Source organism: Colossoma macropomum, unplaced genomic scaffold, assembly GCF_904425465.1.
Source record: "Colossoma macropomum unplaced genomic scaffold, Colossoma_macropomum, whole genome shotgun sequence".
In the NCBI taxonomy this organism is placed as follows: domain Eukaryota; kingdom Metazoa; phylum Chordata; class Actinopteri; order Characiformes; family Serrasalmidae; genus Colossoma; species Colossoma macropomum.
This window is the reverse complement of record NW_023494791.1, coordinates 27235677-27250432: the sequence shown is the minus strand read 5'-3', so window position 1 is coordinate 27250432 and position 14756 is coordinate 27235677. Positions and strand designations below refer to the sequence as shown.

At 39.2% G+C, this 14756-nt stretch overlaps 1 protein-coding gene across 12 annotated transcripts in view; it reads left to right on the top strand.

The window, feature by feature from the left end:
• The window catches only part of lyst (lysosomal trafficking regulator), a 156973-nt gene that overhangs the window by 139245 nt on the left and 2972 nt on the right, over positions 1–14756 (top strand). For 11 of the 12 annotated variants that reach the window (XM_036574727.1, XM_036574718.1, XM_036574726.1 and 8 more), the window contains 13 exons: positions 141–385; positions 1540–1606; positions 1804–1960; positions 2329–2469; positions 2700–2917; positions 3783–4013; positions 5518–5707; positions 8710–8846; positions 9595–9693; positions 10252–10391; positions 11386–11483; positions 12742–12898; positions 13240–13311. In XM_036574727.1, the coding sequence (XP_036430620.1) occupies positions 141–385; positions 1540–1606; positions 1804–1960; positions 2329–2469; positions 2700–2917; positions 3783–4013; positions 5518–5707; positions 8710–8846; positions 9595–9693; positions 10252–10391; positions 11386–11483; positions 12742–12898; positions 13240–13311 (1952 nt within the window). The remainder of the gene's footprint in view (positions 1–140; positions 386–1539; positions 1607–1803; positions 1961–2328; positions 2470–2699; positions 2918–3782; positions 4014–5517; positions 5708–8709; positions 8847–9594; positions 9694–10251; positions 10392–11385; positions 11484–12741; positions 12899–13239; positions 13312–14756) is intronic. The other variant, XM_036574728.1, reaches the window with a different exon arrangement.

Here is a 14756-nt window from a genome sequence, read left to right as displayed (position 1 = left end):
TTGCACATAATTAGTATATCACTTGCTTTCTACTATAACTGATAACCCAAGTTGGCTTATTTCATTGGCAGTCCAGTATTCAGTATCCTTCACTGTTTGTGTCTCATGTTGTCTTCCCCTTTCTTTCCTCTCTGCCTCAGTTTCGTGACGATGTCTACCACAACATTCTCACATCAGAGCTGCCCAATCTACTGGAGTATGACAACATAAACGCCCTCACACAGCTGTGGGGCTCCAGCCAAATCACCAATTTTGAATACCTCACCCATCTCAACAAGCATGCAGGACGCTCTTTCAGTGACCTGATGCAATACCCAGTCTTCCCTTTCATCCTGAGAGACTACATTAGCGAGACTCTGGACTTGCAGGACCCGAATATCTACAGGTAAAGCACCATGTCAGTTTAAGTTGCCCCTTTTACACTAAACTGAGAGCAGTCTGACACTCGTCTATGCGTAAGGAGTCCTTTATACACTAAGAGGATTTTTTTAATGAGATTTATTTGGACATCAGTAAATTAATTCAAACAATTTTTTGTAAGGCGAAAATGTGACATTATTCTGTATCTGTAAAATTGTCCGCTGGACAGTTTTTGCAGACTTTCCCTGGCAACATGAATTCACTCAACCAATCACTGCTGTCTCTGCTGTTGCATGGCATAATCAAGCTCATTGATTGGCTTTGTCCCAGCAACTACACCCTTTTACAAATGTAATAAGGATGAGTTTGTCCTCTACTTTGTCATGTGTAAGTTTAATGTTTCTAAAAGCAGCTAAAACAAAATTATGGATGTCTGAGCATTCGAAGTTTTAACTCCTGAAGGAAGCAGTGAAGCTCTCTGTGCTCCTTTAACTTTTCCAAAAGGAAACATAATCCATGTCACAGTGTGCGTTTCCACTTTCAGACATTCTAACCATTTGTTTGTTTTTGTGTGTAATGTGAAAAAATGATGACATTCCAAAAATTGCATTGCACCCAGTGTGTGTACTTTTGATGAGGAAAAAAGCACGTCTGAATATTTTTCATTTTCGTTTTGCTTACTCACAACGCATTCGGCATGTATTGGCCTTGACTTCAAGGAATTTTTCTGTCAGAGGGAAGACTGATATGTTTAGCTGCTACATTTCTGAAGAAGCAATCTCTATAGCTCTCACTGGTAATGTGGTCTTATCTAAATTGCCATATCCTTATACACTAGACAACATTAATTTTTAAAACCGTTTAGTAAGCTAGTTATACCCTGTAAAAAATGGTGTGTTGTCGCAAGATGAAAAATTATTTCACGTGGTAACAAGTAAATTAACTAGTTTTAATTAACCTAAATAATTGCTTGTCACCACATGGAGCTTTTTTTTTTTTAGATTGAACTGATAAACCATTGCGAGAATATGCTACTATGCAGTGCACTTAGCTAGTTACATCAGTTAATTCCAAACATAAGCAGTTTTTGTTTTGTTTCTTCTGACCTTCTGATTTTTCACAGTCTGGAAGATGTGTTGTCTTAGCTCTTCATATCATTCTTTGTTTGTTTAATGGCAGAAATCTGAGCAAACCCATTGCAGTACAATCTAAAGAGAAAGAGGACCGATATGTGGACAACTACAGGGTACTGCTTTAGCTCTTTTTTCCTACATTTAATAGTCAATCAATCAAAATATCATAAAAAATGATCTATTTATAATGAGCATTTAATAATCTTATCAATTTAAAATATCATAAATTAAATGCTCAATTGCTGTTTACAATGCTTATAGTTAGATTTTGATCTTAACTGTGTGTATGTGTCTTTGTCTACGTTTGTAGTACTTGGAAGAGGAGTATAAGAAGGGTGCTCGTGAGGATGACCCCATGCCACCTGTGCAGCCTTACCACTATGGCTCCCATTACTCCAACAGTGGTACCGTTCTTCATTTCCTGGTCAGGATGCCTCCCTTCACCAAAATGTTCCTGGCGTACCAAGGTGATCTCAGATTCTAATGCAGACTTTCATGGTCTGAGAGGCGGTGCAGGTGCTCCCACCCAGTATTCACAGTTAGTATTATGCATTATGTTGAGCAGCACCTACATTTCCTGGGCAGCTGGGTCTTCAAACAGGCCATTGAAGTGATGCTTTAAAAGACTGCTCTGAAGTGAACAGGGTATTCTGAAGTCTTGTGCAGCATGCATTAGGCTTAAAAAACTTTTTCAATCTTTTGTTCATTATCTATTTGCCTTTTCCCTTCTATTTTCCCTGTCATCCTTTATACCTCAATGTCCTGTACCCCAAACAAGTAGGTTATGTTAACTAAAGGACCACCAAAAAATGCCATTTCTTTCTGATCCACATAGACCAGAGCTTTGATATTCCTGATCGGACCTTCCACTCCATGAACACCACTTGGAGACTCTCCTCCTATGAGTCAATGACAGACGTTAAGGAGCTCATCCCAGAATTCTTCTACCTGCCTGAATTTTTGGTCAACAGAGAAGGTATTTTCCATCTGTAACAGTACATTGAGCAGCAGTTTCCTATTTTACCCACTGTTGAAAGAGCAGTCACTTATCTGATTTAGATGTATTAAAGGCAACCCACAGTTAATTGTAGGTCTTTTTATAGTATTGTGTGACAAGTAAATCTAATTTATTTGTAAATTTGTAAATACTGTAATTTGAAATCAGCCATGCTTAATGTATTGAAAAAGTTATACATGTTTTTCCAGGTTTTGACTTTGGGGTTCGTCAGAATAGTGAAAGGGTGAATCATGTAAATCTGCCTCCCTGGGCCAGGAACGACCCCCGGCTCTTCGTCCTTATCCACAGGCAGGCTCTGGAATCAGACCAGGTGTCACAGACACTCTGCCAGTGGATTGATCTGGTCTTTGGCCTCAAGCAGAAGGGCAAGGCTGCCATCCAGGCTATCAATGTTTTCCATCCAGCGGTTTGTATTCTTACACCTCACTAATTCCCCCTTTTTAAAAAATTAAGGCAGTGAAATCTGACACCTGTTTTCACCTTTGAGAAATTCACATTCACACTTTTTCAGCTACTTATAGTCCTAGGTGATTTGGCAATCTTATCACCTAAATGTTAAGGATGTTGACCAACAATACTATTGTTGTTCAATACATCTTTACTGGCAAGCAGTTTAGCACTGTTGATGCATAAATGAAGTTTGCAGTACACATACGCAAGTCTGTTTTTTGATGCTTATTGAAAACACTAGAAACAACACAAAATACAGCATTCATTCTGTGTTGTTCTGGCTGGGTCCATAATCAGAACAACACATGGACTGTATTTCAACTTGTAGTCCCACTGAAGGAACGATAACATGTAGACTAGGCAAGTGAATTGTTAAGGCAAGTTGACTTTTATGAGCTATGCCCAAATGCTGTGTTTTTGATTTTATTTAATCATTTACAACTGGTAAGTCATGTTTAAAGTAATGTGATGGCTAAGAAAAACATCTGATTGTTATTTATAACCAGACAACATAGATCTAGACGACAAATGCTCTCCACTTCTCTGACGTGACGTGATGTGATGTTCAATCAGAATGGATGAACAAGCGTCAAACCGGTCACTACTAGTTTAAAACAGGCTACCGACTAATATACAAGCAAGCATTATTGGAACATTTGCTAGTAGAATGTTTAAAAGATTATGTCTAGTAGAATGTTTTATAGGCAATTATTAAAAATTAATATTGTGCATATTTAGCTACATTTTTGTGCTGCATATGGAGTCTAAAAGTGTATTTTCTCTTCATCATTGCGGTAAACCCTATACTTTGTCCTTGTTAGACGTATTTTGGCATGGATGTGTCTGCGGTTGAAGACCCTGTGCAACGGCGCGCCTTGGAGACTATGATCAAGACGTATGGCCAGACGCCCAGGCAGCTGTTTAATGCCATCCACATCAGCCGGGCTAGTCCCAAACTCATGATGGAGGGAGAGCTGCCTGCAGCTATGGGCCTCCTGGTGCAGCTGGCCTTCAGGGAGAGCCGTGAACATAACAAAGAGATTGTCTACCCGGTGAGACCTAATAACCATATTACTGTCCTCAGATAAAAGTCAATGTAAAAATTCCTGTGAAGATGAGAATGTTTACTCACTGGTTAATAAGGTTTATGTTCAGTGCGGCACCGGGGAATTGGACGAACCGGAGCAAATCTTTGGAGAAAAGGAGGTACCTTGAGACCACAAACTACTTAAAAGTATGGGTGATAGATGTACCAGTATAAAAGTGAATGTCAATATGGCGTTGATATGAATTTTACCATACAGTAGATAACGTGAAAAGCCCAAACACTGAGAACCACAAACAGCCCCATCCCCAAGGCAAGTTTAACATCAGCTTTTTTTGGATTGTGAACTCAGCATAAAGCATTTTAAACCCTACGCGTTAACTGCACAACTGTTTTACCTTTTGCAACACGCTGTGTTAATCAGTGCAGCATTTTTGCCATGTGCAACAAGCAGCAGCAACAGCAATCATGCAAACATGAAGTGTTTTTTTTGGTGCTTGCCGTGTGTCAAATGGCACTAAAAGAAAGTACAAAATACAAGCCAGCGTGCTTTTCAGAGGATACTGATGCAAAAATAAAAGCTTTGCCAGCCGCACCACAGCAATAGTTTCCTTTTTACCTCTTCTTGCACACTTAAAACAGATATATTACATGTTGTCTGTGACAAGGAAGGACGTGTATGAGCTTATAAAACCTATCCAGTAAGTCATGGGTCAGTGGTATACATTGCAAGTGCAGAATAGTGAGCTTCCTTTGTAAGCTACAGCAAGTAGAACTGAGGATGTGTGGAAACAAACAGAACATTGTTGTTCTTAAGAAGAAATTTTTAAAACCCACTTATGCAGTTTTCACAAAGATTCTGACATTCATCTATGTTTTCGTACTTGAACAAATTTTATAATATTGGTAAATGAGGCCCATTGTTCTTTGCAGAAATTTCTTTGGAGTAAAACATCTTTAGTCTCACTGATGGATGGTGTTATCTTAAGATAGGTGAAACAACAACAATGTAACTGACAAGTACTAACACTTTATGAGGGGGTTATTGGGAATGAGTGTTTGTGGTTCCACTTTATTTGAATACTCTGCTATATATTTATTATTCCTTAGATTCTTAACAGAAAATTGTAAGTCTTTCAATTAAAGTCAATGCAAATCAGATACTATAGCATAGTTTCTTATTGTGACTTATTTACAAGTGGGTATCAGGGTGTGTTAGGTATGCACTCAGAAGGAGAAAAACACACTAAAATATGCTGTGTGTGCACTGCTGCGAGTTGCCCTGTAAAGCCTGAAAAAGTTATTTAAAAGTCAGAAGCATTAGGTCGGATTTTGCTTGACCATGTCATACGTCTTTACATGTTAAGGTCACACACACACATGCTCGATTTCGATACATAGTTTCAAACTGCAATTTGTTATTCGGTGTCTAAAAATCAGATGTACATCTTTTTCTTCCTGTTGTTCTTGTGTACTATTGTCAGCGCTGTTTTGCCTTTTTTTCTGCCTAGAGTCCTCTGCCATGGATCAAGGGACTGAAATGGGGAGAATATGTGGGCTCACCCAGTGCTCCCGACCCAGTCGTGTGTTTCAGTCAGCCCCATGGAGAGTGCTTTGGCTCCCTGCTGGCTCTGCCCACCCGTGCCATCTGCGGCCTCTCCCGCAAATTCTGCCTCATGATGATCTACAGCAAGGAGCAGGGTGGGGAAACATGCACACACACACACATACACACAAGGACACTATAGTTACATGAGACTCTCTGGGTCTTTCTTTTTTAAATTGTGATACGTTTTATAAAACTACATGCGAATTCACTGTCAGATAAATGGTTTTCAAAATAGCGCTGATCTGGTGCTGATGACTGATTGTCTCATGTAACAAAAGCCTTAAACTGACAAAATTCTTCCATTTTGGTGCAGTTAGCAAGCAAGCTAACTCAGCAGCTGGAAACTGAAGAAAACTTAATATAGTGCCAACTAACTGCTGCTTCTGTTTCAAGTATGCAAGTTATTACATAAAACAGAGGGAGAATATCATGCTGTCTCTATTTTATTTATTAAATTATAACTGGTCCAAGATCACATCAAAATTAGAAATGCTATGAACAAAACCAAATGGGCTACAAAAATATATTCAAATAATGGATGATGTATGCAGGCATGTGCTGAGATAGACCCCAGAGGGGCTTAAGAGCCCCTTTGTCCTCAGACTGCACATGCCTTTTTGGTCAGCATGTAATAGCTGTCTTTTTATATGGCCATTTTCAAGATCCATTTCAGTGAAATGAGGCTCGGCTTCACTATAGGAAAAGATCTTGTGTATCAACTCAGGTTCTATGTGCGTCAAGTTTTTGTTATTAAAAAAAAACAAACAAACAAAACAAAACAAAAAAACAAAGTTATGCCAGGCTCAGTGAAGCTTTTAAACAGAGTTGCAACACTGAGGTTTTGTAGTAAGTAGCATCATGGGTAATGTTATAACCTTGCATGCTGAGGACTGGGGTTCAAATACCTGTTGGAGCAGTAAAGCTAGCGGTTTTGACTGCCCTGGGAAAAATCTTAAGGGCACTTTCAGATCATAAGCATTCAGCGCTTTGTTCACCACGAGCGTAGGCGCACAGTGCTGCTCACTGCTGAGTTTGAGCAGTGCTGCATCATCAGCACACGTGCACTGTAGATCAGCGCCAGTTTGAAAACCATTTATCTGCCAGTGTATTCGCATGTAGTTTTGTAAAACGTATCTCAACTTAAAACATAAAGACCCAGCAAAAAAGCAAGTGGTTATATGTCATGTCATGCGCAATGCTTTGTCTTATTAGTTGCTCGTTGGTAAGGTCAGCAGCAAACTGGGTCAAAGTTCAGTTTAATTGAACTTTGAGCGCAGCGGCAAGACAGCAAAGCGGCAAATCCAAGCGGTGCATGACACTCGAGGTAGCGCAACGTAAAGGTGAATTGATAAACTCTCCATGGCCAAATAATGGCCACTGCAAAGCTGTTTTTGCCTAATATCATCTGTAAGCACCCTAACATTTAAGTTTGGTTTCCTTTGAAACATGGTTACACTGTCTGTATTGGTAAGAGTGGATGCAACAATTTAAACTAAATTTAAATCACTTTCATGTTGCCCTTTTTTCCCCTCCTTGCCAAAATGTCTGTGCATGGCGTTGTCCAGATGAATCAGTGCAATGAGAAGTCCTCATTGGTGCTGCTGCACATCTACACTCAGGTCTGCATTTCTTTGTTCACACAAGAAAAAAAAAAAAGTATTTTTTTCAAGTCTGACAGATTATAAAAAAGACTGGGCATCTCACACTATCCGACTGTTTTTTGCAGATTTTTTGGGTGACTGAAATATTATACAGACTACTCAACTTTTAAGCTGCTGCTGAACCGAATGAAACTCACTGAATTCACACAAACTCTTGCCTTCTCCTGTTACTAGGAGGCCCAAATAAACAAACATGGAGCAGCTCAGTGCTGCTGCTGTTAAGAAAGGATCATGGATTTAAAAATGTGATCGGTGAGGTATTTCTTTAGAGTCTTAAAAGTACATAAACTTGATTGAGCTTGTGCGTTAAACTCATTAAAAAGCTTCGCTCCATGCATGAGTGACTTCGACATTTTTTTTTATTTAATGTTACTTGCTTTATTTTCTTCCTTCGTGCTCCGTTTTCATTGGCTGTTGCAGGAATCCGTTCGGATTGAGTCATTGACCAATTTACACTACTAGATTACGAGTCGGGTCAAAAAATCAAACATGTTTGATATGCTCCAACTGGTCTGAAATGCGATCGGGAGGCAAAAGATCCAAGTCTGTGCCCCTTGCACACTACTTGACTCTTTCTCCAACTGTCGACTCTGACTGACCCAAAAAATCTGTAGACCAGAGCCAACTAGCACAGACTTGGCAAGACTAAAATCGTGTAATGCAACCCCGGATTTATTGTCACAGCATAATATGTCTACTACTTTTGTCACTGCCCCATAAGTGTTTATTTTTGGGAAGTCTTATCCACTGATATTTGGTGTTAACCACACAAATTCTTGTCAGATGATGCTGTAGGGTAAGGCTAGTTGTTATTAGAATTATGTCCAGATGTTCATTTGACTCCGGTTTCCTCCCACGGTCCAAAAACATGCAGTCAGAATAATTGGACATGCTAAATTGCCCCTATGTGTAAATGTGTGTGTGAATGTATATGTCTATATGTCTGTCTGTCTGCCCTGTGATGGACTGGCAACCTGTCCAGGGTGTATCCTGCCTTCCGCCCTATGACTGCTGGGATAGGCTCCAGCACCCCCCCCCACAACGCAGAAGGATAAGAAGTTTAGAAAATGTGTGTGTGTGTGTGTGTTCATTTGAGAAATCAAGATAGAAAGATGTAACATGCATGGACTCACCTTTTAGGATTTATTTCCTAAGTTAAATAAAAAGGAGCTGCAACTGTGTAAGCTCACAAATATCTATAACATTTCATCTGTAGGCTTTGGTCTCCTTTGCTTTCTTTTTTGGAGAGATGACAGCTGTTGTAAGCCAGTGCTTGGTCTGCCATTAGTACATGAAGTTTTTTTTTAGACAATGCAGAGATGTGACTAGAAAACATGAAAGTGTGCTAGACTGATGCAAAGCATTCATTTTCTCAAATGGGTGTGGATATGTATTCTCTTCTTCGGTAATGATAAATACTCACTGTTTTACAGGTGTCAGGAGTATGCACAGTACAGATATTCAATGGTCGGCCATTCTGAGCTGGGGCTACACTGACAACATGCTGCGACTCAAGAGCAAGCAGAGTGAACCTCCCATAAACTTCATTCAGTGCTCTCCACTACACCAGGTTGGACCCTATCACCAAGTCATAACAAGAAAGCTCACAAGCAAAAAGGAGAGATGTAGCAAACTCAACCATTTTTTTCTTATCTATAGCTATGGACGTGCCTTTAACCCTACGCAGAGCATTGTGCTTCGCTCCTAGAAGGGTGCCTCATTTTATACAGAGGAACAATGTTGAGGAGAATGGGGGGCAGTACTTGCTGGAATAGTCATAAAAAAATACCAACAAATCTTAACAAAAACTGGTTAGTCTTGGCTATAACAAACAAATGTTAGCTTAAAGCTGCACTATGTAAGATTTTTTTAATTGAAAGAAGTAACATTGACTCAGGAGAAAAAAATATGCTAACATATTGTATGCAAAAGGGTGGTCTCTGCACTAGGAAAAGGTAGGAAGCCACCTAGGGCCCCCGTGAAAATACAAATTAGATACTACTGTACATGTGAATGTTAAATAACCCATTCTGGAATTTTTACATTGAAAAAGCTATTTTACACTAAAAGTCAATTTACAAATGAAAAATTAGTATGAAATATAAAATGATATATTAGTTGCCCACCCACTAATAGAAAAAAAAAGTAGCAATGCAGGTGCTTTACTTGCTCCATTGTTCAGGCACCTATAACCAAGTGTTAAAAGACACTGTCTGGTTTCATTAGTCATCAGTTTTCTTTTATTCTATTGCTGTTTATTTTAGTGTCTATTCCTGAGCTGCCATGCCTGCTTGTGTCCAACTCTCTCTGTCTCTCAGGTGACTAGTTGTGCCTGGGTGCCCGACGGTTGTCAGCTGTTTACAGGCAGTAAATGTGGAGTCATCACTGCCTACAGCACCCGCTTCTCCACCACCATGGTAGGTTACCATGGCACCGAGACCCCCCTCCCTTTCTCCTCCACTCCACCGCTTCCACACCCACACATCTGCCCACATCCTTATTACTCCCTAAAGAGCACCTCCAAACACACACACACACACACACACACAGTTTGTAGTGGCCTTGTTCGTCACCTCTCTGTTGCCCTAGAAACACATTTCCTAAAGCCCACAGGTGTGCTGGAGTCTGAGAGTCAGACAACCCTTCAGCCACTCGCACGCTCTTTCTCTATCTTTATTGTAAACACCCTTTCTCTCACCACATATCTGTTGTCTGTCTCTTTATAGATACACAGTGATAAGCAATGGCTGTTCCTTTATGGTTGTTGAATTAACTAAACCCAGTGATTATTTAAATGCTGATTTGAAGTCTTCACTGTAGCCTTGTCTCATGTTCAAACAAAATCTTTGAAAGAAGTGATGACTGAAGTTATCAAGAAGTGATCACTGGTGCTCTTTTCACATTCAATAAGCATGTTTCTAAAATGAATCTAGAAAGTGTTTAGTGGTAAGCATCACTTTTCTCTCTTTTTCTAGTCCTCTGAGATGGATGTGGAATCTCAGGTTCACTTGTATGGCCACACAGATGAGGTCACAGGCCTGTTTGTCTGCAAACCATATAGCATCCTGATCAGTGTCAGCCGAGACGGAACCTGTATCATCTGGGATCTCAATAGGTGTGTATTTAAACTTTTTATACTGTTTTTTTTATACTACAGGAAAATGGAAAAGGGGTATAACTTAAAGTCTGGACCATTTTGTAGTGCCCTGTGCTTTTTACCAAAGCTACATATTTAATTTTTTAAATGGAAAGGCTAAAAACATTTCTTTTTGGTTACAAAGTTTAAGATTAGGGTTAGATTTAGATTTTACATGTGTAGAAAACATATGGGGCATTTGTGTCTGTTAGATATGGGTATCCCTAGTAAGGTCACATCAGTCAAAAAAATAAATATTTAAGCCTAAATCTATGCTGAAGCATATGAATTGAGCTTTAGTCATGCACTATATGTTCTAAAGTGTATGTAATAATTGTATCCACAGAGGGTTTTCATTCCAAACAAGCAGAAGCACACCTGATTACACTTGTTTAATCAGTTAGTCTTCTTCTTCAAACACTTGATTAATTATAAGGTGAGCTCCTGTTTGGTCGGCATGAAAACCTGCAGCCACACCAGCTCTTTGTGATAAGATTAGTGACCTATTGGTGTTCTAAAGTATCCAAATGCCCCTTCTACTTAGTGAGTTCATGACATAGGTGATGACAAAGCTTGTATAATCTCCATAGAAAAGCAGTGACCAATAGAATGGGAAAGTCACTGTGTTCTCTGGAGTGATGAAGCTCCTTCGAATACCTTTAGGATGAGTTGTAGCCACGTTTGTGATTCAGTACTAATCATCCAACATCGGTACCTGATGCAGTCAAATCCTCAAAGCAATGTTTCAACATCGTGTAAAGCCTTCCCAGATGATTAGAGGATGTTATTGCAGCAAAGGAGGACAAATTCCCCATTCATACCCCCCATTACCCAAACAGTAAATGAGTGGGCATCTACAAACCTTCGTAGGCTGAAAAATTTGTGGACTACTTTGAAGTCTGTGGCTCTCTAATGTTCTACCACTACTGTCAGCACTGAAGCATGTCAAATAATAAAAGAGTTCTCCTGTTAGGTTGTGCTATGTGCAAAGTCTCACTGGTCACAAAAGCCCTGTGAATGCAGTGTCAGCGAGTGAGCCCACCGGAGACATTGCTACCGTGTGCGACTCAGGTGAGTTACAGGGTTTCCAGTATTGACAATATGTTGAACAATGTATAAACAGTAGATATGCCTGTGGCTGGTGATGGTTTATCAAGGGGTAACAATGATGGTAAAATTGTTTATTTATTGATTTGTTTCATGCAAACCATAACATGATAGCAGTATTGCCACACATAAACATAACTGAACTTTTAAACGTTGGGTGATATGTCCTACATTAATACCACTTTTATTGTATCTAGCATATGAGATGGTTCTAAACATGCACTTGCGCTGGTTAAACATGATGTGTGCTAGAGATGGATAATATGCCTGTACAAAAAGTTTTCTTTATGGTATGGTGTACATTTCAGGACATTCTTGCACTACAACGTCAGGTTTCAGGTTAAAAAAAACAACTTCTGGAAAACACAAGTAAACTTCTGGAAAAACACAAATAACATGTCTCAGCTTTCATTGGTCAGGCCAAACAGGTCATTTGAAATGGCTGTTGCATTGGTACCATATGGTTGATTACCACAGACATTTCTCTGTAGTTAGAAAGAAAAACCCATTGACTAAAAATGTTTTTATAATAGAAGCCAATGGGCAGTTGCATCAGTGCCTTCTATTATAGGTAGGCCTGTCACAATTATTACATAATTTCTTGATAGCAATTATTCTCTTCAGTTGTTAGCTTTCACAATCAATCACACAACGTGGATTGTGCATGTTTTCATCAGTTAGGTCCATGCAAACGCATGTAACAAAGAAAGCAGAGAACATGAGATGCATCATGAGTCTTATAAAAATACCAAAAGCTCCAATTTCCGACCGGTGCCGTCACACTTTTAGAGGGCAGCGGTGAGCAATGATTTTTATTTGAGCTCAAACTGTGTCTGTCGTACGTTTGGAGCTTCCAAGTATCGACAGGAAGCAAGGTAGATAATTAGCCAAGTTGGCAGCTTTGGGCTCGGACTTTAGTAGGATATTACAATGAAAAAAAAGACAATTACATTGTTAAGTGATAGTACTTATGTGGCAATTGTCAGCTAAAATTTCATGACAGGTATGTTTTTTTTTTTACTAAACACACTTTGGGTAATTGACCATATGGTACAAATGCAGCTGATGGAGATTGGGTTGAAAAATATTGAAGTATTCCTTTCATGAATTTTTTTTTTTTAAGAATAGAAAAAGATTGTTGTTTTCATGTTTCTTGATTGTTTTGCAGCTGTAAACTCTTACACAGTTTTATATTATCATCCTGCTGTTGTCCTGCTTGCAGTGGGCGGAGGCAGTGACCTGCGACTGTGGACGGTGAATGGCGATCTAATTGGTCATGTACACTGTCGAGAGATCATCTGCTCAGTAGCCTTCTCCAATCAGCCAGAGGGGGTGTCAGTTAATGTGATTGCAGGTGGGCTAGAGAATGGCGTTGTGAGGTAAGCAGCCATACACTGCTTTACCCTATACTGTGCTGTGTCAACTGATTTAGAATATGGAATTCTTTCTTCCATATGAAGATCATGAGCCTTTTGCAGTTTCATGCGATTTTCTTTCCAGTCTTCTTCTTTGGATTTGATACTTCTTGTAGAATATGTTTCTTCACTTTGGTGTGCTCCACTATATTGATGTAGTTTTTTGCCTTTTATTTGTACATGTTCTGAATGTTGATTCACTATCATCCTTTTACCTCTGTTTTTCATTTCTGCCATTTTATTTCTATTTCTTTCTTTCTTATTCACTCCCTCCCCCTCTGTTGCCCTCCCACACATACACTCAGGCTATGGAGCACATGGGACCTGAAGCCAGTGAGAGAAATAACCTTCCCCAAGTCCAACAAGCCAATAATAAGGTACTGCTTGCTCGTATATTGTTGCTGCATGTCAGAGTTTCTCTAGATGTATTAATTCTGCCACAAAGGTTTAGAGCAGGGGTCTTTAATTAAAATTCAGTAAGGTCCAGTTAAAGAAAATATCCTCAAGCAAAGGTCCAGAACATCATAATGTCTAAGTTGCATTATGATTCAGTGCCATATACTGTATACTGAACTAGCCTAGTAGGTATATCAACATTTTGTGTAGTCAACAACTGAATGTCAAATCAGATAAAGTACAATTCAGTAATATTTCAACAACATTTATTGTCAATTTTCTTTTTAGAGAACGCCATGTGAAATAACTTCCCCTTTGACACACTTTCTTCTTTGTCCGCTGTTTGTCGCCTCGTCCCTCCACCGTGTGTGTGTCACTCACTCGAGTCTCAGTGCTCATCGTAATGCACAGATCTGACTGGTTGAGTAGCATCATGTGTGATATTTACAACACATGCAATTGGTCTATGAGTCTCCCGGGCCGCTAAAGCGGTACCATAAAGGCTAGAAAAGTTACGGTATTTAAAATAGGACCACCCCGTCAAAATTAAATAATTCTCGATAATTTATTGGTTATAGGGCCAGGTCCGCATAGGACAGCGTCTGGGTCTGGACTCGGACCGTGGTCTGCCTATTAGTGACCTCTGGTTTAGAGTATAAATTCACTGGATAAAATATTTGGTCTAAAGATTATTCTTTTTGTTCTCATTTTTTTGTTTTGTTGTAACTCATTTTGAGATTTTTGCGAGGAAATAAATGCACTAAACTAAAAATAAAAAAAATATCTGTTTTTTGCCTCAAATACACTAGTTTCCATTCTATTTAGGTACACCTCCCTTGTACCTAGATGTATTGGCCATTTTATTTGAAACACTTAGCATATAGATGCATTTTATAGGTTTACAGTTACTGACTCTACAGTTACTATCTACATGAAATGCAGATAAAACAAAGAATTGATTGTAAATCCGTTTTGACCTCTATCTAAACAAAAACAGTACATAGACAAAATATTATAGACAAACAGATTTTAAATGTTTTACCTCATCACCTTCATAAATTTTTTGTAAATGCATGCTTATTCTGAATTTAATGTCTGCAACACATTCTATGCTTGGGTATAAAAGGAACATCCCGGAAAGGCCTAGCTCTGTTTGACCAAGGATGAATCGAGGCTCGCCACCAAAAATGCCATCAGCAAATAATCAAACAATCTAAAAATAATGTGTCTCAATGAGCAATTATAAGGTTTTTCTACGGTGTATATCATCATCAAAATATTCAGGAAATCCCGACTAATCTCTGCAAACAAAGGGCAAGGCTGAAAACCACAACTAAATGCCCATGACCTTCAATTTGTCAGGCGGCACTACATTAAAAACTGGCATGCTTCTATAATGGATGTCACCACATGGCTTGTTGGGCTT